The sequence below is a fragment of the Aythya fuligula genome, chromosome Z (genome assembly GCF_009819795.1).
Source record: "Aythya fuligula isolate bAytFul2 chromosome Z, bAytFul2.pri, whole genome shotgun sequence".
Taxonomy (NCBI): Eukaryota; Metazoa; Chordata; class Aves; order Anseriformes; family Anatidae; genus Aythya; species Aythya fuligula.
In genome coordinates this window covers 21,458,180-21,483,181 of record NC_045593.1, presented here as the reverse complement: position 1 = coordinate 21,483,181, position 25,002 = coordinate 21,458,180, and the positions used below count along the sequence as shown (strand labels likewise).

The following is a 25,002-nucleotide window of genomic DNA, read 5'->3' as shown; positions in this document are numbered from 1 at the left end:
TTTACATACAGGCAAACATCAGTACATTTGTATTTCTCAGTAAACAACCATACACCTAAATTCATGGAGGAGTAAGGGTCAGCATACCTTCATACTGATCCAAATTTAAACATGTAAACTGAAAAACACTAAGAAGTATCCAGTCATTGTAAAAGCAGGTGTTGTAATCACATATCCTGTGTATGCATGTATTTGTGAACCTAAAGAAGTGCAAGGAATGTATATAGACTCTCCTTAGTGATTAAGCATTGCTTGCTTTTTCAGAACTCCCATTATGTTTTACTCTTACCCCCGTAAATGGGAGGGTGGCGGTGGAAACTATTTTACTGGGGGCTAGGGCATGGGGCATGACTGAAGATCCAGTGCATGATTATGTGTGACTGATTGCACTCCTCCCAAGAAATCTGCTTTTCCTAGAATTATTATGCTACCCTGCTGTGCAACTATGCTTGGGTCGGTATTTCCTCATTTACAATACCTTGTATTACCAGTGTCTGAATCTTGGACCTTGCCCTAAAATTTTACATTTAATATACTTAAGATCAACACATTCATTTGTAAAATCAAAATATGCAAGAAACAGATGCACATCTACTCTAACATTCCTTTGTTCTTCCCACTGATGCATATATGTTTCTTTAAAAATAAAATCCCCTAAAATAGCAGGTTAGTATCATTTTATCGTTTCAAAGAAAATGGAGCCAGGTAATCATCATCATTCCCTTTGTGCAACAGACAGCTCAGCTTCAGCACTTGCTGCACACTTGTTACTGTGCCTCATTTGAGCCTCACCAATTCAGTTACAAAAGCATCATTTTCCAGCATTGGGAGTGTCAGAATAGAAACAATAATAGGAGACAGAACCTATGACCCCTTTAAAATAGAAGTGTCAGCAAAGGATTTTAAAGTGGTTTACATCTGGTTTTTAAACACATGCACTTTCACTGGGACAGCCACTTGGAAACCTCAAAGAAGGTAGTGTTTGCTATTTATTGCTTCTCAATGAGAAGGACAAGTGGCTTCAGAATGACTGGCAAAGCCACCTCCCTCCTGGAAGCACAGAGAGATCTCCACTAGAACAAAGCATAATCAGGAGTCCCACTGGAGAATGTTCCAATTAAACAGTTGCTTTTATGGAATAGTGAAGATAGGCAAAGCACTTCAATATTGTGCTCTCCTCAATAAGAACCCCAAGGAAAAGTATTCACAGTATTCAGATTGGTCCAAGCTGCGATTTAATTCATAAAAACAATTCTTTAATGCACTCTGGTTTCTCACTGCAGCCTTCAGGAAAAAAAAAAAAAAAAAAAAGAAAAAAAAATACTTGCTATGGGTGCTGTGTTTCTTGGAGAACAGAATGTTTCATTTTGCTCTAATTCATTCTATTACTGAATTAAACTTTGATGTATTGGTCTTGACAAGTGCTTCATGCTGATTGTATTGTGTATGATAGTATAATCACTCCCCATGTATTTCACACTAGCTGGCTGATTAATGCAATAGATTACCTGCAGCACTGATGGCAAGAGAGAATCATTGCCCTTCTGCACACTAAACTATAAATGTGTTGGAGAGAGAGAGTGTAGGTGTAACACTGGAACAACAACAACAAAAAACAACAACAAAAAACCACCATCTAGTTCCCTAAGGTCTCCTTTCCCTCTGACTGCATACCTCTGCTCCAAGGGTTAAGTCATACATGAATTTGGCTGAAATTTTGTTCTAAGCTATCATCAACTACATGCTCTGATCTGTGTGTGTCAAGTAACAAAAACTCTTGCTCTGGTCTGCCTACATTTCAACTTCTAGCACAATGGAAACAGGAACTAGCCACACACTTTGGTCATTTTGCATGAGCCCATTGTACGCTGTCTTTAGTTTGTTACACAAACTGCACTAGCAGTATGCCATAACATAACATTTGACCAAAAGGTTTCATAAAATAACATTACAGTCCCCCTGGGAGATCATTTGTGTATCTGTCACATGTCGATTAAACATCCTTCTATGCACTTCCAATATCCTACTTTAATTAAAGTTCTCTATTATTCACAGAATGATTAATCCAATTGCTCACAAGCAATCAATTTAAGGTAAAAGCATTGGCAATACTAGTACAAATAGTACAAAAATATTCTTTTATGATCATCTTTGTGTGTTTCTTTGCAATTTTTTTTCAGTACAATTCCAATATTTACAACCAGGTGGTAAACACAAACAGTGCTCTTGCCCAAAGCAGACATTAGCTATTTTATCAAATATTTTGCCCAGCAATCCACTCTCAGGAGTCTACTTTCAGAGACTTTGACAGTTTTCAAGAGAAAAGTTGATGTGTCTACTAACTATAAATAAAGTATCCTACCTCTAGTTAAATTTGTGAATGAATTCCTCTCACTTCTTTTCTTAGGAAGGTACACACTTGTAAAGTTTAAAAAGAATAAAAGAAGATACCAATAAAAGAAAGGGAGGGAAGTATCTCTCATTCTTCAAAAAAGCAGACCAAGTGCAAATACTCCATTGCATGGTGGGAAAGGTCAGAAAAGAATAAATACGATTACTGCTACAATGCTCATTGAACCTAAACAGCCTTCTGCAAATAAATAGAAGCTAAATAGCTCAACACCTCAGCCTTCCAGATGGAGTTACTGTGTTAGTAGACAAGGGAAGAGTAACTGATGTCATCTACCTGCACTTGTGCAAAGCTTTTGACACTGTCCTACATAATATCCTTGTCTCTAAGTGGCGGAGACATGGTAATCCATGTGGTGGATTACCGTGTGGTAAGGAACTGGCTGGCTGGTCACATTCAAAGAGCTGCGGTCAATGACTCCATGTCCAGGTGGAAATTGGAGACGAGCGGTGTTTCTCAGGGGTGAGTATTGGGACAGGCACTGCTTAAAGCTTTGTCAGCAACATGGGATTGAGCGCACCCTCAGAAGTTTGCCCACAACACCAAGCTGTGTGGTGTGTTCGACAGTCTGGAGGGCAGGGATGCCATCCAGAGGGACCTGGGCAGGCCTGAGAGGTGGGCCTGTGCGAAACTCATGAGGTTCAACAAGGTCAAGTGCAAGGTCCTGCATATGGGCTGGGGCTATCCCAAACATCAGCACAGGCTAGGTGGATAAGGGATTGAGAGCAGCCCTGAGGAGAAGGACCTGGGGGTGTTGGTTGACAAGAAGCTCAACATGAGCTGGCAATGCGTACTTGCAGCCCAGAAAGCCAACCGTATCCTGGGATGCATCAAACCAGCGTGGCCAGCAGGGCAAGGGAGGGGATTCTGCCCCTCTGCTCTGCTCTTCTGAGACCCCACTGGGACTCCTGAGTTCAAACTCTGGGGCCCCCAGCACAAGAAGGACACAGAAGTATTAGAACAAGTCCAGAGGAGGGCCATGAGGATGATCAGAGGGCTGAAGCACCTCTCCTACAAACACAGGCTGAGGGATTTGGGGTTGTTCGGCCTGGAGAAGAGAAGGCTCTGGGGAGACCTTATAGAGGCCTTGCAGCAGCTAAAGGGGGCAACAGGAAAGCTGGGGAGGGGACTCTTTGTCAGGGAGTGGAGTGATAGGACAAGGGGGAATGGCTTTAAACTAAAAGAGGGGAGATTTAGATTAGATATCAGGAAGAAATTCTTTACTCAGGCAGTAGTGAGGCACTGGAACTGTTGCCCAGAGAAACTATGGACATCCCATCCCTGGAGGTGTTCAAAGCCAGGTAGGATGGGGCTTCGAGCAACCTCATCTAATGGCAGGTGTACTTGCTGATGGCAGGATGGGTGGAACTAGATAGTCCTTAAGGTCCCTTCGAACACAAACCATTCTGTGATGCTATGGTTCTAAACGGATAGAACACATTCTGATTGCCTAGTTTGAATTCCTTAATACACCAAGGGTTATTTGTTCCTGGGTTATTTGCAGCTTCAACTCCAAAACTGATGGTTGAGTTTTTACAAAAAACAGTGTATTACACTTTTTTTTTTGTTGTTTGTTTAAAGTTGCAGTTTCAAAATCTAGTACAGCTCTCGGTTAGCTGTTCCAGTGCCTGGTTACTGTGATTCAAAACTCTAATATTATTTTTAGTTAAATTTATACAGCTTAACTTAATATTTTCAACTTCTTTGTGTTTGATGAGCATCTTCACTATCAAGTTTTTAATCTATGTAGGTCCCTAATCACAAGAAAGGTCACCTTTTTTCTTGCTTTGACAGGCCTAAGACAACTATGATTCTTGCATTTTTCACTTTAAATAGCTCTTCCAATTTTTCAGTTATTTTCCCTGTATCCATTCAAGAGAAAACTGGAAAGCTTCACATGGTCAGATTGCTGGACTGCAGTAAAGCTCAGAGAAGTTAGTCATTCAGTAACTCCACTCCATAAGCCTATCAATTCTCTCTAGCTCTGGTATTTACTAGAAGTGGTAGCAGAAAATTAAATGACAGATCAACATTAGAGAGGAAAAAAAAAAAGAATGAGAGGATGGAAAAAAATAATGCTAAATACCTGTCTAGGTTCATAGTAAAACTCTGACCTTAATCATGGAAGTCACAGTTCCACAGTTAGGGCAGTAATGAGTTTGTATCAGCTCTAACACAGAACATATTTTTTATTGTTATCTAAGAAAATTTGTGAGTAAATCAGTTCAGGAGCTTAGGAATAGAAACTTAAACAACTTTAATGTGGGTACTTAAAAAAAATTTAGCTCCTACTTTAGAAGTACTTTCCATCCAACTCAACTAAATGGAAACCCAAATGTTCTGTACAGCATTAAAAATAAACTCTTCAAGCTATGCTTACACACTGGAATTACTTTTACCATTATTCCTTAAATCTGATATATGCAGTTTTACCACATGAAAAAATACCCTCCTTGAAAATAGCTCCCGTCTATTGTCATACTACAGCCAGCATTTCTAATACCATTATGACAGATGCCAATAAACTTCTACTGTTGGTAATCGAGGAAGAAAGAAATTGCCCTCAGAAAAGATGGACAGAACCCATCTCTGCAGAATGGCAGCCTGGCTTCATTCACCATGGAAATGAAGGTGACAGCAACAACTGAGACACTCTAGGGCCACGACAGCAATTGCTTTAAGTTGTCACTCATAACTCAGGCCTTAGAGCAGCAAAACTGTCCTGTGATGCTAACTCAGAAGTACTGTTAATTTACTGCCTCCAATAGTATAAATCATTGCGATACACTGACATATATTAACAGCTTATTCTTGTGAAAGGGCAGATGCAACCTCAAGTGCATGAACTGAAGGCAGACGTTTTGTAACTGTATGGTAACCACACAATGGCCGCTAAAACAAAACAACCCAACAGTAAGAAAGGGATTATCAATTAAGCAATGACAGCCCATTGGATATGATATATTTGTAGATAAATATCTAAGACATCACTCCATCTAGAATTCTCACAATTGAGTAAAGCATGGTGTATCCCATGTCCTTTGAAACTTGAGTATTCCTACAGCTTTCACTTCAAGGCCAAAAATACGATATGTGCAATTGGTTTACCTAAGCTAAGAAATCTTAAGGTTACTTTATTTTATGGAGGTGCAGGAATCATGTAAATACGGATATATGCCTAGTACTCAAATCTGAAAACTGCAGCCTTGCCATACTATTTCAGAAATACCACTAAATATGGGGAAACGTCCATATTTCAGCCATATACTGATCCTACAAAGGGATTGGACAAAGTATGCAGCTCTAGAAAAACAGTGTTAGAGCACAAAAACTGTAATGAACGCTTAACTTTAGTGATTCTTTCTCATGGCAGCCCTGAAGCAGTCACTAAATCTGGCATTAAGAAGGAGTTTCTCCAGGGGCACACTGGCAACAACCCTGTCCGCTTTTGTCCTTTTTCTCCCTCCCTTAAATACTAAGCAGAGATAATCTGTTCAGAACAGCTGGCATGTCCCATTCATACAAGTTTGTCTCTCTAATTGCAAAGGGAAGGAATGCCTGAGATAGAAATATAGATGGAGAATATAGCTTCATTTAGTTAAGGTTAAAAGAACATAACTTGGTATTTTCCAGAGATGAATATAAACTTGTATCAGAAAAAAAACAGAGCGATTTTCAAATCAAGAAAGCATTATTTAACATTCAATCATTAGTTTGCTCATGGCAAAATTGTAATTAAATCTCTCTTAATTAATCAGTAACGATTCCTTGCCTAAATTCAGCATTTAGAATTAAGTCTTTGCTCCTCATCTAAGTGTTACTAATAAAATTTTAGGCATGATTCTTCAGGAAGTATGTTCCATTATTTCTCTGCATGACATGACCAAGTAAAATGATATTTTAGTTTTAAATTTTAACATGAAAGTACATCGCTAATCCAGAAAATGGCTGAAATACCAGCAAACATGAACTCAAAGTAGACCACCTAGATGTTATAACACTAAAAAGCAGCTCATGGTAGGTCTAAATGCTAGCTAAAAACTGCTAAAACTAAGAGTACTAGAACTACTAGGCAAAGACATGTTATTCTGCTCAGGAAATACCTTTATGAGAACAACTCACTTGGTGTGCATAAGAGGAAGCATTGTTAGAAGTCACCAAGGAAAGCTTTATGTCACAGACAAAGCTCATGGCAATATTGTAAGAGATTCTGATACTCAAGAACTTTAAATACCAACATGTGGTAGACAGTAAAAGCCTATACATTAAAGTGCAGAGACCCAGCTGGATGTACAGAATGCCTTTTAAGTTCTCCTTAATTTTGTGAAACCTAAGCACCAACAGAGATCATGTTAAGAAGGATGAAAACCCAGAACACATTTGCCAATTATCCATAGCCCTGACTTGCAGGAGCTCTCTGGAGCTTCCCCATGACACAACCATCATATTTTTGTTCCATAAAAAGATAATCCTTGACTTAAAAAAAACAGCTCTCCTCCGCCTTAAACTGTTCCTAAATATCAAAATGGAGTAAATCTGCTAGAAATGTTTGTTTTGAAACATGCAAATTACATGAAGTTTCTTCACAGCAAAGGCAAGCAAGAGGATATAAAGATACTGAGAATGGTAGTTCACAAAAAAAATATATCTGATCCTGTAATCTACGTGTTGACAAGCTGTTGGGCTCCATCACTCCACCAAGCAGTAGATACTTGTCTTAGATTCTTCTACTTGACTGCTTTCATCAGATTAAGCATCTGGGATTTAATTTAACAGTTTCAGCTTTATTAAGCTGTCACAAGAGCAGCCCCGCTTTGATAACAGTAGCTGCTCCAATTATGGCTTGGTTTAGGGTTGACAAGTATAATGATTCATTCGTGGCACATGAGAAGCAATAAAAGGTTGTTTTGCATTACAGCTTTAAAAATGTGGGCACTTTTTTCATTTAATTTGTCACTTAGCTTTTGCTAAGAGGACATTTAAATTGCAGTAAAAGGCAAATGGGGCTTTTAGTTTAAATGTAATCCCCATATTTAAATGATCTGTAATGGCGCAGCGTTCGAGTGGGAACACTATTGTTTCGCAGTGGGCCCTGATGGTGACATGTGACATTTGTATTCAGGTCCTGTATTATCCATGTGGCTAAAGGGCTTCCAATTTCATTTCACAGCCAGAAGCCTGCAGAAAACACCAATTAACTTGCAGATCCCATTTGCCGACAAAACTCAGCCTCTTCTCGATGTCTGGCATCTGGCAGTGCTCAACATTTAATTCCAAAGCAGAGCCTTGCAGCCCTCACAATCCCTGTGCTGGGGCACAAAGTCAATTTTTCCCCTTTTATTAAGAAAATCTTTTCACTTTTCTAGACCACAAGCAACTTCAACTTAATTTTGATGGATGAATATTAAAGAATTACTGCTGTAGTATGATTGCATGGACCATTTTTTTCCCTCTAGAGTACAAAGAAGGTTAACTGACCTTTCCTTGAAATCAGAGATCTCAGTTCAACAGGCATCAGCAGATATTTACTGTACATTTCCATATTCTTCCATTTTATCAATGCAATTTAATTAAAATGGCAAACCAAGGGGCTCCAGATAATTAATCATTCCAATAGACTGAAGTCTTCAACCACAGTTGCTGAGAGTTAAGCACCTAAAGATCAGCATGTGGAATTTACCTACCGAGACACCATTTAAACAGCAACAACACAAAGATTTCCAGCTCAGCTCTAAACTCTGGAAAGTGTGTTCACGTATTGCTGTGGCAAGTTAGAAGTGTTCACCAGTGCATCACTGAAGTCACATCTACATTCTTCTAGCATGAAAAGCATATGAGCAAGGCTAAAAAGCATACGAGCTTCAGCCTGTAATCTTGATCTTTCCAATACTGCGCTTTTGGAGTTCCTTAAGTAGTATTTAGCTCAACCCATTCTTCGACATACAATGGGGGAATCAGCTGAGCATAATTATTATATTCTTCCTCTTGTTCTAAGGACTTTAAAAAACAACAAAAAAGCCTTACACACAACTGGCTAGTTAACTTGAGGCCTTTGAACTGTAAATTACTTACTGAATTAGGACTTTGTATTAGAAAATTGCTAGGCTCTCACTTAGATGTGAAGTATTTATTTTTCATTAATTTATTTATTTAAATCAGCACCTTTGAACGCTCAGACCCAATCTGACTTCTACTGAAGTCAATACAATTTACGATACACTTCAGTAGGAACTCTGATCAGAGACTAGAGTGTCCTTCCAGCACCCTTGCCAATGCTCAATGCCAGGCAGGAAGCATCAGTTAAATTCTAATGAAAGGCTCGAGTGACCCAGTCAAGGAGCAAAGCTGAAGTTATTTAAGTATGCTTAGAAACCTATGCCAAGATGGAGCTGACAAAGTGGCCATATGCCTAGTGGTTGGCAGACAGCATACCAGGGCAAGCAAGCAAGCCTTTATTAAGCAGAGTCTATATTTACATACTTCACATGTCCTAAAATCTTCCATAACTACATCAAATTGCTACTCACCTGTGAAATAAATGAGATCATAAATAAAGCAATTAAAAAACAAAAGAAAATACATATATGCCACTCCCAGATTACTCTAAGCAGATACCCAAAAAAAGTAAAGTATGCAAAGGCCTGCCCCACTTCCTTTATTGATATTTGAGTTCCCTGACAGCCTAGAAGATGACAACAAGAAAGGAAACCAATGTTACTTCAGAGCATAATGATACCATCACCTCTCAAAACCCACGTCCAAGTTCTCTCTGCCACTACCACCACAGATTGTGGGTCTCCAGCGACATCCTGCTCATTCTTCTGTATTTCGCTATTGTAAATATGGTCTGTCTTAAAACCTCCTTTGATTTTTATACTTTCAGATGTCTTTAGAGATGTATGTTTCACCCAGAAAAAGAGATGTGTTCAACTTGAATGAAACTCTGGGTGAGACCCTAGCCAAAACATGGCAGCAGCTCGTACTTTTCATATAAGCTAGAAGGCAAGCTGAAGAGAGCCACCCAGTTAAGAGCAATTTTCATGGAACTCGCAGTGCACCAGTGGGAGGAATCCTACCAGCATGGGGACACACTGGACAGTTTAGCCACATGATAGAGGATAGAGGTGGAAGAACCAAGCTATGTTCTGCTTTTAGCCTACTACATGCCTGACCTGGTTGAAATGCATTTGCACTTGAAACTGTTACACGACCAAAACACTTCAATACTGTTAGAGGAAGCAGAGCAGTGCAGGACCCTAACAGCAGGGTTTGCCTCAGATTACAAGTGCAGTACTGGTGAAGCTGGAGGTTGCACTGTGTCTTTCTGGGAGTGGCAAGAATAATTCTGATTAAATAGAGGTAAAACAATCAATTCAATCAATCAAAGATATTGTTTATTTGACGCTGCAGGCAGATTCCATTTCCTTCACCTTCAGACAAGGTACTGTCAAGAAGACTATGTTAATATGTAACTGATGAAACAAGAAGAGGAGCTGCTAAGAAAATTTAAGGAAAACTTTCAGGTTTATTGGCAGCATGTGGTTAAGGCTGTTACAGGTAACAGATGGAGAACGCACTTGTGCCTCTCCCACCACCTACCAGCTCAACCCACATAACCAACGGAGCACGACACCCTGCAGTTTTCAGTATGGTGGGATATGACATTTTCCTGCATGCATGTCCAGCTAAGCACATGTCCTGCCTGGCAAAAGGTGCTACTCCCCAAGCCAAAGCATCATAAAAATAACATACTAAGAGGGTTGTTACACTTACAGCAAAGTAGTTATATCTACACTCTCTGTAACACAGCTTTGCCTGCTCTGATATTAAGGCTTTCTACCACTTAAATCTATAATGTCAACTAGACAGCCGGTGCTTTATTAATATAATGCTTCATTTAGAGTGAACATAATTTATGCTAACATTATATATCTAATCTTAACCTCCCCAGACAATGTGCAATCGATCACGGTCATCTTTAACCTTTACAAGTGGGAAAACTCAAATTTTGCTTTTGACTTTTCCTTTCTAAATGAAGAAATTATTCTTGCTTTATTTTCATTTAGCTTTATTTTGCACCTTTAAAACCTACCAAGGCCATTATGAGTTTTGGCTCTGTTCTCCACAGTGTTTACATATAGTCCCATGGGGCGTCATCTGTAAGTTATATATATGCATCTTCCATGCCACATAAGTCAGGAATAGCCATATGGGCCAGAACACATCTCAAGACAGGCTCCTGTAAGTCTAGACTTAAAGAGTCTTTGCAGAGTGTGTGAAAGCACAGGTAACTACTTTGAGTTCCACGAACCACAAGGCAATTTCATCTAGGCTGTGTATCTTCAACTTGCTTTCAGAAAGCCTCCAAGACAGCACCCAAAACCTTATGTATCTAAAGTATACCACATTAATCCTTTCACTCACACACTCTTTTAGAGAAACAGATTTACCACTGTATTTTAAATAATTCATGTTGTCTTTTATCACTTATCTTCGACATGCTTACAACACTAACTGGTTATTAGTTTATTCCAGTACGTGCATATAAAAGCAATGTTGGTGGCTACTTAATATTTTTCACTCCTTTAAAATCTTGGTGACATTTACCTTCAAGTTGTTTTGAATTTCCTCACCCTACTATAAATTCGTATACATTTTGAGAACTTCTGAAGCAGCTACAAATAGTTCAAAGCTGTGTCATTGAGTTTCTGGAACACTTTAGAGCAAGTGCCCTCAGACCAGTTTAAGCATTCCTTGCCCATTTCAGCTCACATTCCTCTCTTTGTTGTCCAAGCCATGTATCTGGTCACAACTGACCTTTCCTGTAGAGAAGTGTTAATTGTTTCAGCCCTCTGTTATTTGATCTCCTTCCCTGCTATGTAATGGACTTCTGCTTTCCTTTGTTGCAGTCTTCTAATACTCTTAATGAATCTCCTTTTTTTTTTTTTTTTTTTTTTTTTTTGCCTTCTACTTCTCTCTGCTTGTGAAATGATTTCTTTCTTAAACTTCCCATTTCAGCACTACTGGTTTATATACCTACCCTCAGCTGTGTACACTTCCACTTTTCGTTTTATTCTTTTTAGATCCTCAGGTTACCTATAACCTGTTGCAACTGTACTTGTTTCACACCATGTCTCCTATCCTTCAACTGCATTGTCTCACGCAGTAGATCAGAAATTCAATTTCGCCCAACCTTAACTGAACAAGCAAAGCTGCAGAAAACTCTAACCTGTTTTACCCAGTACCACAATAAAGTTTCCCTCCACCCCCAAACATATAATTGTTTCTTCATTATAAACATGAACACCCAGATGATTTTGAAGTCTGTGCATTTACCCAGTTCGTCCCAGAGCTGCCTATACTTGTCAGTCATTGCAGTTCCTTGTTGTCTCCAAAGTGCCAGACGAGGGTCAGCCATGAACTGTTCTGTTATCAACGTCAACATGCGAGCTCCATTTGAATCTCTCATCTTTAGCATCTCTCGCACCTAGGAAATGAGCCTTTTAATACAAACTTGAAAAAAAATACACCACAGTACAGACAATACTTTTCAGTGTTAAACTTTCCAACTCTGTTGAATAAGAAATACCATTAATATATCTGAAGCGACATTTTTTAAGTAGAAAAAATAGTCTACCTTCCCAATTTTAACTATGATTTTGATTTCAGTATTCCATTGCAATTCTTCAGACACTTCTTCCACAAGTAACACAGGTGTATTACGCAAGCTACTACAAGACTATCATTTCTACAGGTTTCTCCAGCATTCTGAGGGTGGGGAGGAAAAGAACACCAAAGGTGCAGATGCCTGGAATGTTACTTCATAACCTAATCCGATCCCAGAGACACAGGAGATTGTGGTCTGCTGCTGTACAACAGCCCATTATTAACTTGCTACCACATTCTCAAGGCTTTGTATTGTTTTACAACAACAGAACTTGACATGAGACGCTAACAAGTACAAACTGTCCAGAGAAATTGGGGAGAGAAAGAGGGAAAGGTTTGAAATATTTAACACACCTTTGCAAAAAGCAAATTGAGCTGCTTTCCCGATCCATGGTATCCACCCTGGGAGAGGAAGATTTTAACTTGTTCTTGGACCTGTTCCTCATCCAAATGCCAGCAGTTTTCATCATCTATGCTAGCACCTGCTGTTGGGTCAGGAGCACCTGTAAACAGCAAGAAAAGAAATTACGTTCTACATGAAGATGAAAGGTTCATGGGTCCAAGGGAGAGCAGTATTGAAGAGGTTTATGGATTTGTGTTTTGTCCTGTTTTGGATGTCTTGGCTTTAATCTAAGCATTCTTTTTTAAACAGACTTAAATTTCTTCTCAGTAGTCTTATGCACTTAGTGGAAAAGAAATGACAGCCTACAAAATGCTATTTAGGTAAATAATATTTTTTATTATAACATTAAAATAAAGATGAGCTTTTTCCTCCCATCTCAGCAGGTATACTTGAATGCTTTTACAAAGAAAATTACACTTTGCATAGTACTTCTACAACTGTGATGTTAAAACCACGCTCCCCAAAACACCTGTGTAATTCCTGTACCTTCTGCAATCTTGCTCAGGTTTAAGTGACTGCTAGTGAGCGCTGCTACTGATGAACATGAGGAAAATCATCACCTCGGTGCCTCTGAACTGTGATGGCTCTGCAAAGCTAAACAAAGAGTAAAGAAAATCCCCAAACAAATCTGTAGTCTTAAAGTACTAGAGGCATTTCCATCATAAGCAAGAGTAACAGCTGAGTAAGACTGGCGCTTCTAGAGAAGCAATTTTACATAGGCAATGTTATCAGTACAGAATCAGTTCAGAGTAACTCCACCTGAATTAGCCTAGTACAAACTGAAGTGACTGGATTTACAGAAGGAAGCACTTTGGTCACAGGTTGCTCGAAATCAAATTTTACAGTTGAGATAAGCGATTTTCCACTCATCTCAAGGCTGACAGAATTAACTAAACCAAGTTCTTCCACCTAGTATATTTCTGAAGAAGTCTACTGCTTTGCTGGGTATTATTTTTTTTTTTAAAGGATTCAAACTGAAATGGCTGAAAAGCACTTATCTGGACTGTCAGAGAAACAACTCAAGGTAATGCATGACCATACCAGATATAAAGTATTTTAAGCACACCCAAGATTCAACTTAACTCAATGTTTTGCTTTTGGGCTTGTCACTACTGTGGAATCTCCATCTCTGTTAGCTTTCAAGAAGATGTTAGAAATTGAATTACGTTACACAGTCTATCACCTTTAAATCCCAGTCCATGTTACCGCTGTAGCCAATACTAAAAGAATACTGGAGGAAAGGAAAATTACATGGTCAGAATTGTAAAAGATTGCTTTCAAAGAAGTCCTGAGAACTTGAAAAGTAGACATCGACAGATCTTCAAATGTAGAGGAATTAAACATTGATCCTATTGATTTAAGCCTTCATTTCACATTTGTAGCTGTGCCATGTAGGTGAAGCTTTTCAGCAGTTGCCGCAAATGGTGGAATCTTTATTCAATGAAAACACAACTAGAAGATTTAAAAGGTCAGAGGGATGCCTTGTCTACTAGTTGCTGAGAGAGTCAAAAAAAGTCTTCCAGCTCAGCAACTTCCTAAACGGCCTCCAACTTCAGAACCTACAACTGGGAATGCAGCACTGCTGTCCTTATACACATACACTCAGATTAGTAAGAAATGGTTTCTTTGAAGATATGAAAGAACTCTCCTGCCTTCCACAGGAACCACAAGAGTGTCTCCAAAGATAAGAATCAAGCCCAAGATAATACAAAAAAAAAAACAAGGTATGAAAAACTTCCTCTTCTGTGAGTTCTCCCATCTTTACTGTGTTAGTTTTAAGGAGCTTTCAATCCAGTCAGCTACATAAAACACTTGTTGGTAAGTCTTCAGTTGCAAAGAACAAGATAAAAAGGGAAATCAAGCCACATGAGAATGAGCAGTGCAGCTGTTGCACAGACCCAGGTTTGTAGTATCACCTTGCACATAGCTTAAATATTTCATTGTTCTAAAACACGGAAAAAAAGACCCGTGAAAATGAATTATATGAGAGAACAGATATACAAAATATACTTATATTTATCCCTCACTTCACTGGAATTTTATCTTTAAATAAGCTTGGTATGGCTACTTTTAAATTATATTAAAAATAGCTCAAGATTCCTCAGCTAAGCTTCCCTATTTAGGGAAAAAAAAACAAAATTCCTTCCATAACTGTTTACATTTTATCAAAAGCCGGTCGGTCAGCTTGTGCTGGAAGGTTAAATTTCAGCTCAGCTACCGCAGATTCTTTAACAACAGGGTTCCTTCATAGGAACAAGGGCGCCTGCTGCCCTGGGCCGGTGGCAGTGCCCCTGCCAAGGCCCCTTCTGCCAGCAGGATCCCAAATATACTTTCCCCAGGGGCTCAGCACCACTATACTTACACTAGCATTATTTTCGTGCCAGTGGGCTAAAAGACTGCAATAGCTGAAGATGCCAAGCCAAGGGTCTGAGCTTTAAGATGGTGTTCAGTACAGCACTACGGATGCTTCAGACCCAAATCTATTTTCCTTACAAGACAGGCTACACTCAGCACGATTAAGATTTTTTTGTCAGGGCGTATAATGAGATTTCAGTGTACGTTTAACTGGCACTGGCCAGGGCTGTAATTCCCTGATCCTTCAACACCGCTGGAGCAGTGTTCAGCAGTAGCCACGGACTAAGCAGGCCTGGAGGCGTCGCGTCTGGCCGGGCGCGAGGCCCAGGCCCTGTCCCAGCCCAGGCAGCAGCCTCAGCTCCCCTGCCCACGTTGCTCTTGTCCTGAGATGCACACTTCCATCTCCATGCCTCTCCACCAGGCACCACTCAGGATCGTTGTGTTCACTTATAAGAAGGTGAACGCTCAATAACCAAGCCTTTTTCTTCTCCTGCTCACGCAGGCATTGCTCCTGAGTGACAGACAGGACTTTTTGAACTGCAACTTTCCTTCGGAAGGCATGGGACCAGGCTAGTAGAGGAGGAACTATTTAAACCAGCAGTAGGACTGCAAGAGAGCACTGTCTTAAGAGCTGATAAATGAAGTCCTAACAGTAACCAGCAGGATGGCTCAGGCTCTGAGGGCTCAGTTCAAAGCCAGTGGCTTCTCTCCAGGTGCAGCGTGGCCCTGGGTGGGCACCACGAGGCCTCCATCAAAGGGCAGCCTGGAGCCAGGCGGTCCTGAACGTCGCCTCTGCTACACGGCTTGGTACCAAGAGCAAATCCCTCTCCCCACTTGTAAACTGGGGATAAATATTACTTACATGCTTTAGAGGGGTGTCATGAGGATAAATTAGTTCACATTTGAACTATGAAAGTGAAAAGCACCGTATAATTATACTAAAAATTAAAACCTGTAATTAAACTGTGTCAGTTTATAGACACTCGCATATTAATCTCCCTCCCTCCAACCTCTGGCTTTGTTAACTTCTGTCATGACTGGACTTTGAAATAGGTTTTATGTCATGTTCTTACTGACAGTTAAATACAACAAATAGAGTATTTATACTCAGTATACAGATACAGACAGACATTTACTCATGTTCTTTTACTAAAATTAAAACAATCATATGATCTTAGCAACCAAAGCAGGAATACTGTGCTCGATTGTTTTTAACACTGAACACCCAAATAAGATTGAAAATGGGGTACAAACCTATCATATTTACGGCCGCAACAAGCTACATGTTAAGCATAATCATCTTTCAAGTTCTCAGAAGTAGAAGCATTTTAAAAATTTAAACACTTACTATCTACATAGCAATTTTAAGTGCAGTTGCTTTCAAAATGAGCAACCACATTCAAGAATTCGTGTTGTATATGGAAAACAACAGCAGAAACAAAAGTAAGCAGAAGCAAAGCAAGGGACATGAACTAAAATAGGTTAAGCATAGTGAGGAATGGTTTATACTGCAGACTGCTCAGGAGCAGATCAACAGTGAAATTTCATTAGAATAACAGAATTCAGTCTTTAAGGCATGAACTTTCTAAATCTTTAACTGACACTATGCTGAATTACTCAGTTGTAGCCATACTGAATTTTTTGAACTTCACTTTACAAAAGTCTTATGAATTTAAGTATACAAATGAACTGTAGATCAGTTACATTTTATTAAATGTCATCCCATGGCAGCATTCGGAAGAACATAAGAAAAACAATTACAAATAAAAAGCATGGCTTACTGCGTACTACACAAGGACTGAATGGTCCCAGCTAGAGAGCGAGTTTGCTGTATGCTGATTCACAACAGAACAGTAATTGATTTTTATAAACTTAGTATACTCAGGACTATTCTAAACAGTAATTATATAAAACCAAAGATCATAAAATTAATGATTCAAAGATATTAGTAGGCCTTTGATTTCCCCAAATGATTCAAAGTTTATACATAAGTCACTTCATCTGGTCCTTAATTTCAGAACTCTTGGGTGGAATTATAACACCTGCTAAGCAGCACACAGCATCAAAGGAGAACAGCAACTGCTGTGAAGCAGCCAGTGCTAATAACAAAAAAGGTAAAAACAGGACATGCTATGGTAAGCTGGTGAGGAAATTTAGCAACGCCCCCTCTCCCCAACAAATTTAACTTCCAAACCATTTTTTCCCCTTCCATCTGTGCAGCAAAATCTATTAACTTCTCTGCTGACAATATCTAACCTCTCCTGCTAAAATCCTGGTCTCGCAAACATTATATAGCAGTAACTTTCAAAGCCTACGAGCGCATGACAGATAAAAGCTTCCTTACCAGTCTAGACTGCCATGCAGTGTTTTCACTGCATCCCCTTATTTTTACGTCCCACATCTCAAAACAAAAGCTCATGATTTGTTTTCTAAACATGTTCTATTTTAATGCTTAATGGATGTGCAAAAACCTTTCCTAAACATACAAATTCCATAAAGTATGTTTTCACATTGTTTTGTCGCTATCAATCCTTCATTTCGTTTTACATTGTACTGCCTATTCACATCTGCTTGGGTTTCTGAGATTTGTTTAGTTTTCATTAGTCTTGTTGTTACTTCCTTCCCAAATCTGGATCACAGGCAACTCTAATGCTAATCACTGGGGCACTTTACATTTATCCTTCCTGAAAAGAAAACTGCCAGCTATTTCCTACATTCCTCTCCTACATTTAGGTTCTCAATTTTGCTAGTTTAAGCAGGACCATATGAAAGATTCCCTCTTTTAAAAACACAGATTTATCTTTGTTAAATGTTAATCAGTTCCCTTTTCACTTTAAGGAACTGTAGTGGACTGGCAATGCACTGTATTCTATTACTCAACCCTACCCTACTATTCCCCACTAAAAGACAAGCATCAATTAATACTCAACATTTAGATTAACTCATTCCCTTATATCTCTAGATTGCCTGTTGACACTTACAATACAGGAACAGCACTAGATATTCTGAAATTTTCAGGCAATGGGATTTTTTTTTCTTTTAAAATCAAATCTTTTTCTGATAAGATGCTGCCTTCCTGAATGCCTCCACTGCATCTCCTAGTACACGTTACAGATCAATCTTTGCAGGGGGTGTATACATAGATCTGCCTGGACAAATACAGAAGTTAGTACCCAGGGACTGCTGCTCCCAGTTCCTCAATATTAAATTTGAGTTCATCTGCATGTAGCTTTATGTAAACGAGTGACTTGTCCTCTGTATCTAATTAGAGAACGGGAAAAAATCTGGAGAAATACATATAGGTCCTTTAAGAAGAGACACTAAACACAAAAGGTATAATATAACTTAAATGAAAAAATGAAATTGTTTTGTTAGGCTGTCCTTATACCAGTAAGAGACCTTTTCCCACTATGCACATAATTACAAATCAATTCTAATGTGATATTAATATGTAAACTGATCCTCCCCTCCCCCCCCCCCCCCCCCCTTAAATCCTGCAGTTACTTTCCTATTTCCACTCAAAATCTCAGGGACATAGTTTGATTTTGCAACCACTCTATATTTAAGTGAAGGTTACACACCTAGGAAAAGCCAGGTACAAGCTGACAAACCTGGTTGATAATCCATTGTCCTGACTATTTGTACAGCCTTACACACCTGCCAGATTCCTCTGCTATGAAGTACAAAAAAAATAAGAGGAAAAGCCTCAGCTAAGTAGGATGGAAATCTACACCCAACTTGCAGAGTCAGCATCCCCGGCTGGACGTAACGTGCAGCTACCTGTTACGAAGCACAGACTTTTGGGTATTGGTATAAACACCTACAGTCGTCCTCAGTACACCTGACTAAGACTCTGAACATCTCCATGTTTGGGATCAGGAACCTGTACAGCTGTAGCAGTGTCACAAGTGAAAATCAGATACAACAGATCTTCTCAATTGTAAGAAGTGCTTTTGTGCCCTGAAAAGATGTAAAACCCTCTTGTAGCATAACTACTACTAAGTGAAAATTAGCATAGCAAACAGAGGATATGATTCCCACTAATTCATTCAGCTTTCCTGAATTTAGTGAAGAGACCACATATTCCCATGCTTCCTTCCAGGAGCATCCCTTGATTTCTTCCTGGAGTGAGGCTCAGAAAGTCAGAAAGAAAGACGGGGTATCTATCTCAATCACTTATATCAGATCTCAGAGGGATTTCTCATTTCACAACCTGTGTCAGCAGTGTAATTCACTTCACTAGTTAACCCCAGAAGTGGCTGAAAGCAGTCATCAAATGCTGCACAAGACAGAATTTTGAACAAATGAATAAATACCCAATTCACCTTGTGTGCAAGGAAAGTACTGCACAGTTATTTCATCTCCCCAGCCAGCTCATAAGCAAGTCAACAAAAATGCTGTGGTCAGAGCTCTTCAAAGCCATGGATCTTTCTTATAAAACAATAAATGGTAGTCAACAGAGCTGATTTCTTTTGCCTATTGCTGGAAATACAAAAAACAGAACTAGTGAAGCCACCAAGAGAGGAAAAAAAAAATGGATAAAGTAACCCTGAAATAAGATTTCTCTAGGTAACACTGAAGAATACCTCACCACACAACTACAGAATCAGGACTTTCCTTTTTTTAAAGCTGTTTCTGGTGTTTCTCTGTGTGTCAGGTCTCTTCTTAATTTCATAAGCAAGTTTTTGTAAGTTTTTCCTCTGACTTACCTGTGCCTCCGAGCAGTGTTCAATGTAATTCCACTTCAAACAATATTTTAGTGAGCTTAAACTGTTCAAAGCAAGCGAGGTATACAGGACAGTTTTATGTTACAAATTGAACATCTGCAGCACAGGAGATCTGAGAGAGTGAATGGTGATCTTACGTTCATCGACCTATGTTATTAAAACCAGCCCATTTCTTTTGATAACTTTTTTTGGTTTTAAGGATTTAAAGATCAAAATAACAGAATTATAGTTATGTATCCAGGAAGAATCCTCACTTGCTATATGGAAGTTACTTTTTCCTTGAAAGAATCCTGTATTTTTTAAAATAGTAAACAAAAACCAGCCAACCAAACAAAACCCAACATCAAATCAGACTACTGTTTTATGGGAGTCTGGAAGGAAGAGCAGGAGGCTAGAGATCCTCTTTTGTAACCCAGCTTTCTTTGGTAATGGCAGTTTCCTTTCTTATGCTATCTGGATTTTCTACTTTAGTTTTAGTATTTTGTTAAGAAACCCCAATAGTCAATAAAGACAAACTGCAATCTCATTTGCTGGGAAGACAGCAACACACATACAAGACAAACATTTTAGTTCAATGGGCATTTTTAAAATACCCTACTGAAACTTATTGTGATTTTTATTTTTGTAATTCTTTTTGCTACTTGGGCTGTGACAAATATTAAATATTTCTCTAAAAATAAAAACTAATGAGTAACAAGATATTCTGACAATAAGGAAATAGGTGACAAAGATCAGCACGCTTGTGATTAGAATAATTACAAAGTTGATCAAACTTAAGCACTCCCTGCAACATCCTTTCTGTTGTTTCTCATCTCATATTAGTCATTGCATAGCTAATATAGCCATATATAGCTGTCATCTGTCCTTCCTTTCCCACCCCTCCCTTCCCCTTTTTCTAATCACCCTTGACTGTTTTAGTCTTCCCTGCATCACTCACATACACACCATAATTCTTCCTTCCTTTCCTTTAATTCCCTATGTTCAGGCTATTACCAGCTCTTATGCTATGCATGTCTTCAGCTTACAACATCGGAAAACCCTCCCCTATTGCTTAATGCCCTGCATTTGCTTTAGCTTCCCTTTCTTTCCACTGGCACCAGGCAGCTCTGCCAGCCAGATTCTCATTCTGCTCCACAACAGCTAGAAGCATAGTCTGGCCTCTGGCCACATCCAAGTACCCCATATCCAAAAAAAAGAACACTACTCCTGAAACTCATCTTCTTGCAGCACTGCCTGCTTGGGCTTGTGAGGGTCGCTGGACCCTAAGGAAAAGGGCTAGACTGTAGGTGAGCCCCGTTATCAGAACGACTCATTTCTTTTGTTCTACCTAGACTGAATATAGAGAAGAAGCCCCACACATTTGCTAACGTTAAGGCAGATTGGCTGTGTTTCTACTGCAAATTCTTTGCAAGAGCACTGTTTCCTCTTAAATATCTAAAAATACTGTTCCTGTCAATGAAAAACAAACAAACAAAAAAAACAGATGTACTCTTCCCCTCCAAATTTCACTTAGGCTTACAGCACTGCTCATGTTGGAGTTTTTTATCAGGTGACCTTACAGGAACACAGGACTGTAAACTAGCTGGGTCAACTCAAACCCACAGTCACTCACTTTTACTCTACTGGGGTCCATACAAGCATCACCTCAGAAGCCCCAAGTCGCATCCAACACCCCTATAAAAAATTAAGATGTTCAGCACAAGAAACTGAAAGCCATTAAAAGTATGTGCAACAGGAAGAGCAGAAAAGGTAGAGAGACCTTTGCCGGTTCTGTGGGCTGCTGCAACAGTAACCAGAAAAGTACACATCTTGTATTTCAGTGCATTTCTCCTAACTTCATATAAAAACTGATTCCCAAAGGATAATAAAAGCATATTTAATGTTCGAAACAGACCAATAACACCTCCTTGCTTGCATACTTTGCCACTAAAACAAAATTACACAACAAAAACCTAAAAAGATTGATTTAAGAACAGAGTAGCAAAAAGATGCAGTCGGTAGGTTCGTCCTTTGAGCAATGTGGCTATATAAAGAAGAGCACTGACATTGTTCAGAGCAGAAAAATACAAGTGTGAAGTAGATCAGGCCATGTTATTAACAGCATTGGAGACATCAAGCTCGTTGCTTATGAATTCTTCTCTTTTCCAGTAACTTTTACTTTCTAAACATCTTGAAGTGAATCTTCAGCAACAGAAGTCTCTTTTGTAAACATTATAGAATTGCACTCAGGCTGGAATGAACCTCAGGAGGTCATACTCCTGAATGCCACAGAAATGTTCAAAACCAAGGAGGAAATAAGACAAAAGGAAGAACAAGCATCAAAACTTACCATGGACTTGATTGATTTCTGAATTCTGAGAAAGAATTTCATCTGCTAATTTTTGAGCAGTTGGCAAAACTTCTGTGTGGTGCACTGTGATCAAATACTGTACAAATTTTTGTAGTTGGTCTCTGTTCATTTGAAAGAGTGTCTCTGAAATGGGAAGATGCAGTTTGACCTGATCTGGCTTGCGGATCCGGTATAAAGAGAGTGCCACAACGTGGGCACAGTAAAAGATGTCCTTGTTTCCACAGCTGCAGGTCACTGAGGTAATCTTGCAACGATCAAAGCTGATAGCTACATTGCAAACAGTTTCTGGCTCCGATTGCATTGCAGGCTCTGTCACTGTGCCACTCAAGTGGAAACCTGTGTGGGAAAAGAGAAAGCACTTAAGTTATTGAGAAAAATACTATAAACTCATTATCAATTACATTTAACTAAATACTCAGCACAGTCATTATCTATTTCTTAGAAATTATGCATCTTAAAGAACCTGACTTTAATTACAAATATGATGAACTCTTTCATTTGTACATACCCTTTTCATTTCCAACAAAATCTAAGGGAGGTAAAAACCCAGTTTACAAGCCCTCTTTGCCACTCTATCACAATGTTCATAAAAGCTTGACAGTAAGAAAAACATTTATTTGGTAACCAATAGCTGTGAAACTCCCAGTAGCTCAGCAAGTTGGCAGCAATTTTCCAAACCCTACACCAGGGAGATTGCACCTACCAGCAAATTTAACCATTCTCTCAATAAGCAAGAGGGAAGTAGTGCACTCTAGTGGCACGAACCCTAGTCCTAATCTCCGCTCTGACACAGTTCATTTACACAAGTCACTTAACCTCTTTGCTTTCAACTCTCCCACCACTAAGGTGATGCTAAAGCTCACTTTCATACAAAGGATGCAGCAAGGCAGCTGCGGCTGCATAGCTTCTTGTAGATAGAAACTGCTGCAGTTACCAACACACAGGAAATCAGATTTACAGCACTGAATGAGGTGCACAAGCACCACAACACGAGTCTGCATTATGAGTCTGTTTTCCAGTCAGCATGATAAAGCACAATGCAAAAGAGCAAGGCTTTCTTATATTCTAAGTCATGGTCTGTGACAATCAAGATGCTCATTTCAGCAAAGATGCCAGTGCTTGACAAAGAACACATCTGAACCAATGCCTCAAACACTGTCCTCTGGAGATCAGACCCAAATCCACCTCTGTTTTTCCAGGATGAAGACTTAGGCCTTGCTCTTAATACTGTCTCACTGATCAGCAGAACTTGGGTGTTTCTTTTGGATTTTAGATAAGCATGACACTGATCTTGACTTATGCATTAACTCAGAGGCACGGATGCACAGAAATACAACCACATTTCATATGCTGGATCAGTATTAAACTTGAACAGCGTGCATACAAAATCTGGAACAAGCACTCTAAGTGTTATACATTAACTATTTATAATGGAATTAATATAAAACCACACCACTTAAAGTCCAAAATTAATTTAGGATTGTGAAACAAAAGAGTTGCATGAAGCAGTATGACAAAAAACATGTGAAAAAAGAAACACATACATTGCTATAGTCCAAATCTCCAACTGTTTTGAAAAAAAAAAAAGAAAAGAAAAGAAAAAAAACCTCTTCAAGTTACAGGAAATGAGGAGGAAAATCTCTCATTTTTTCCATTTGTTTGTGCTGTATATTTCAGAGCAGGTTCTGCAGTCAGCATCACTGTTTGGATTACATTTGGCTGCAGCACTCGTACCCTACCCTGAAGGAGGTCATCTGCACACACTAACCTAGACTTTGTGCGAGGATGTTTACTGGTTTAAGTGGTTAGAGTTGAAACTGAAGAGGCGGTATACTGTAAATACAGAGGGGAAGGGGAGGGAGGCTGAACAAGCCTGAGCATTTCGTTGTGTTGCTCTTGGCTCCCCTCAACACTTGCACAGAGAAGGGGAGTGGAGCTGCCCCTCAACTCGTCCGTCTTCCCTTTTGTTGTTAAGTAGTTGTGACTTGCTCCTGTAAGTGTCTCAGGGGAAAAAAAAAAAAAAAAAAAAAAAAAAAAGAGACTTTAAACTTAGCCAGCTCTGTTTATATTTCAGATTAATTCCCAGTATATGAAAGATGGATTAGTGGTCTCAAAGAAATTGAATGGGTGACTTTTCTTTTGAATATCAGTTTCCTGTGACATACACATAAAACTATTTCTCATCTATGATCTGAGGAAAAGCCTAACACTTGAACACAGAAGAGGCTCAATCCCCTCCTTCCTACTCTCAATAAGCAGCTGAACTATTAATTCCTATAGAAAAAAATTTGTTGGTTCTTTTTCTACAAAGACAAACAGAAGACATGCCCAACCAGCCACTCCAGTAGTATTACCAGTTTTAATTTTTCACCCTGTAATTAAAGCACCGAAAAGGTTAAAATTCCCCTGGGATGTCCAGGCATAGAGTCAACAGCAGAACTGCCTCCAAGCCCCTACTCATGCGCAGACACACACTGCTCCCTGCTCTCTCTCCACACAGGTATTTTGAGAATTCACTTTACAAGCAGCAACATTTATAAACAGAGATCCTGGTCTAAACAATGACGGCACTGACACAGCTGAGTTACCTAACCCTCCCTTCTTATGTTACCAGGATTTAACCAGAAAGATCAACCTGCCCTTGCAGCCCCAAATGCAGCAGCTCTGCATGAACCGTGTGGCAATGATGCACCATGCCTGGCAATTACTAAGCATGATTTTTCTTTTCTTTAAATACTCTGAAAAAAGGAAATTGTTGTTAGTAAAATATGACCTTTAAAAGGGTTTCAATGTGCCAGAAAAGACAGTTCAGGAAATTTCACCTCTAAAGCCCTAGTAGGGCTGCTGTAATTGAACGGGGAGGGCTGTTCCCCTCCTGCAGACATAGCCTTTATCTCTTTTTAACAACCATCTAACAATCTCCAGACAACGTATCAAAAGTTTTTAGCAGGTAGAAAACTGACTCATGGTGCTCTGCTAAAAAGCTTTTGTCAGCAGCAATTTCCAGGCTGCCAAGAAGAGAGATGTGAAGTGCTCCTTGAGGAAGGCAGAGGGAATCTGTGCTGGGACTGGAAGGTACTGACATTTCACT

General features: G+C 39.3%; 1 protein-coding gene across 2 annotated transcripts in view; it reads right to left on the bottom strand.

Moving 5' to 3' along the window:
- Window positions 1–25,002, bottom strand: part of ZSWIM6 (zinc finger SWIM-type containing 6) — a 112,533-nt gene that overhangs the window by 28,721 nt on the left and 58,810 nt on the right. For both annotated transcript variants that reach the window (XM_032206075.1, XM_032206076.1), the window contains exons 2-4: window positions 21,891–22,247; window positions 12,431–12,579; window positions 11,747–11,897 (exon numbers count right to left, since the gene is read on the bottom strand). In XM_032206075.1, the coding sequence (XP_032061966.1) occupies window positions 11,747–11,897; window positions 12,431–12,579; window positions 21,891–22,247 (657 nt within the window). The remainder of the gene's footprint in view (window positions 1–11,746; window positions 11,898–12,430; window positions 12,580–21,890; window positions 22,248–25,002) is intronic.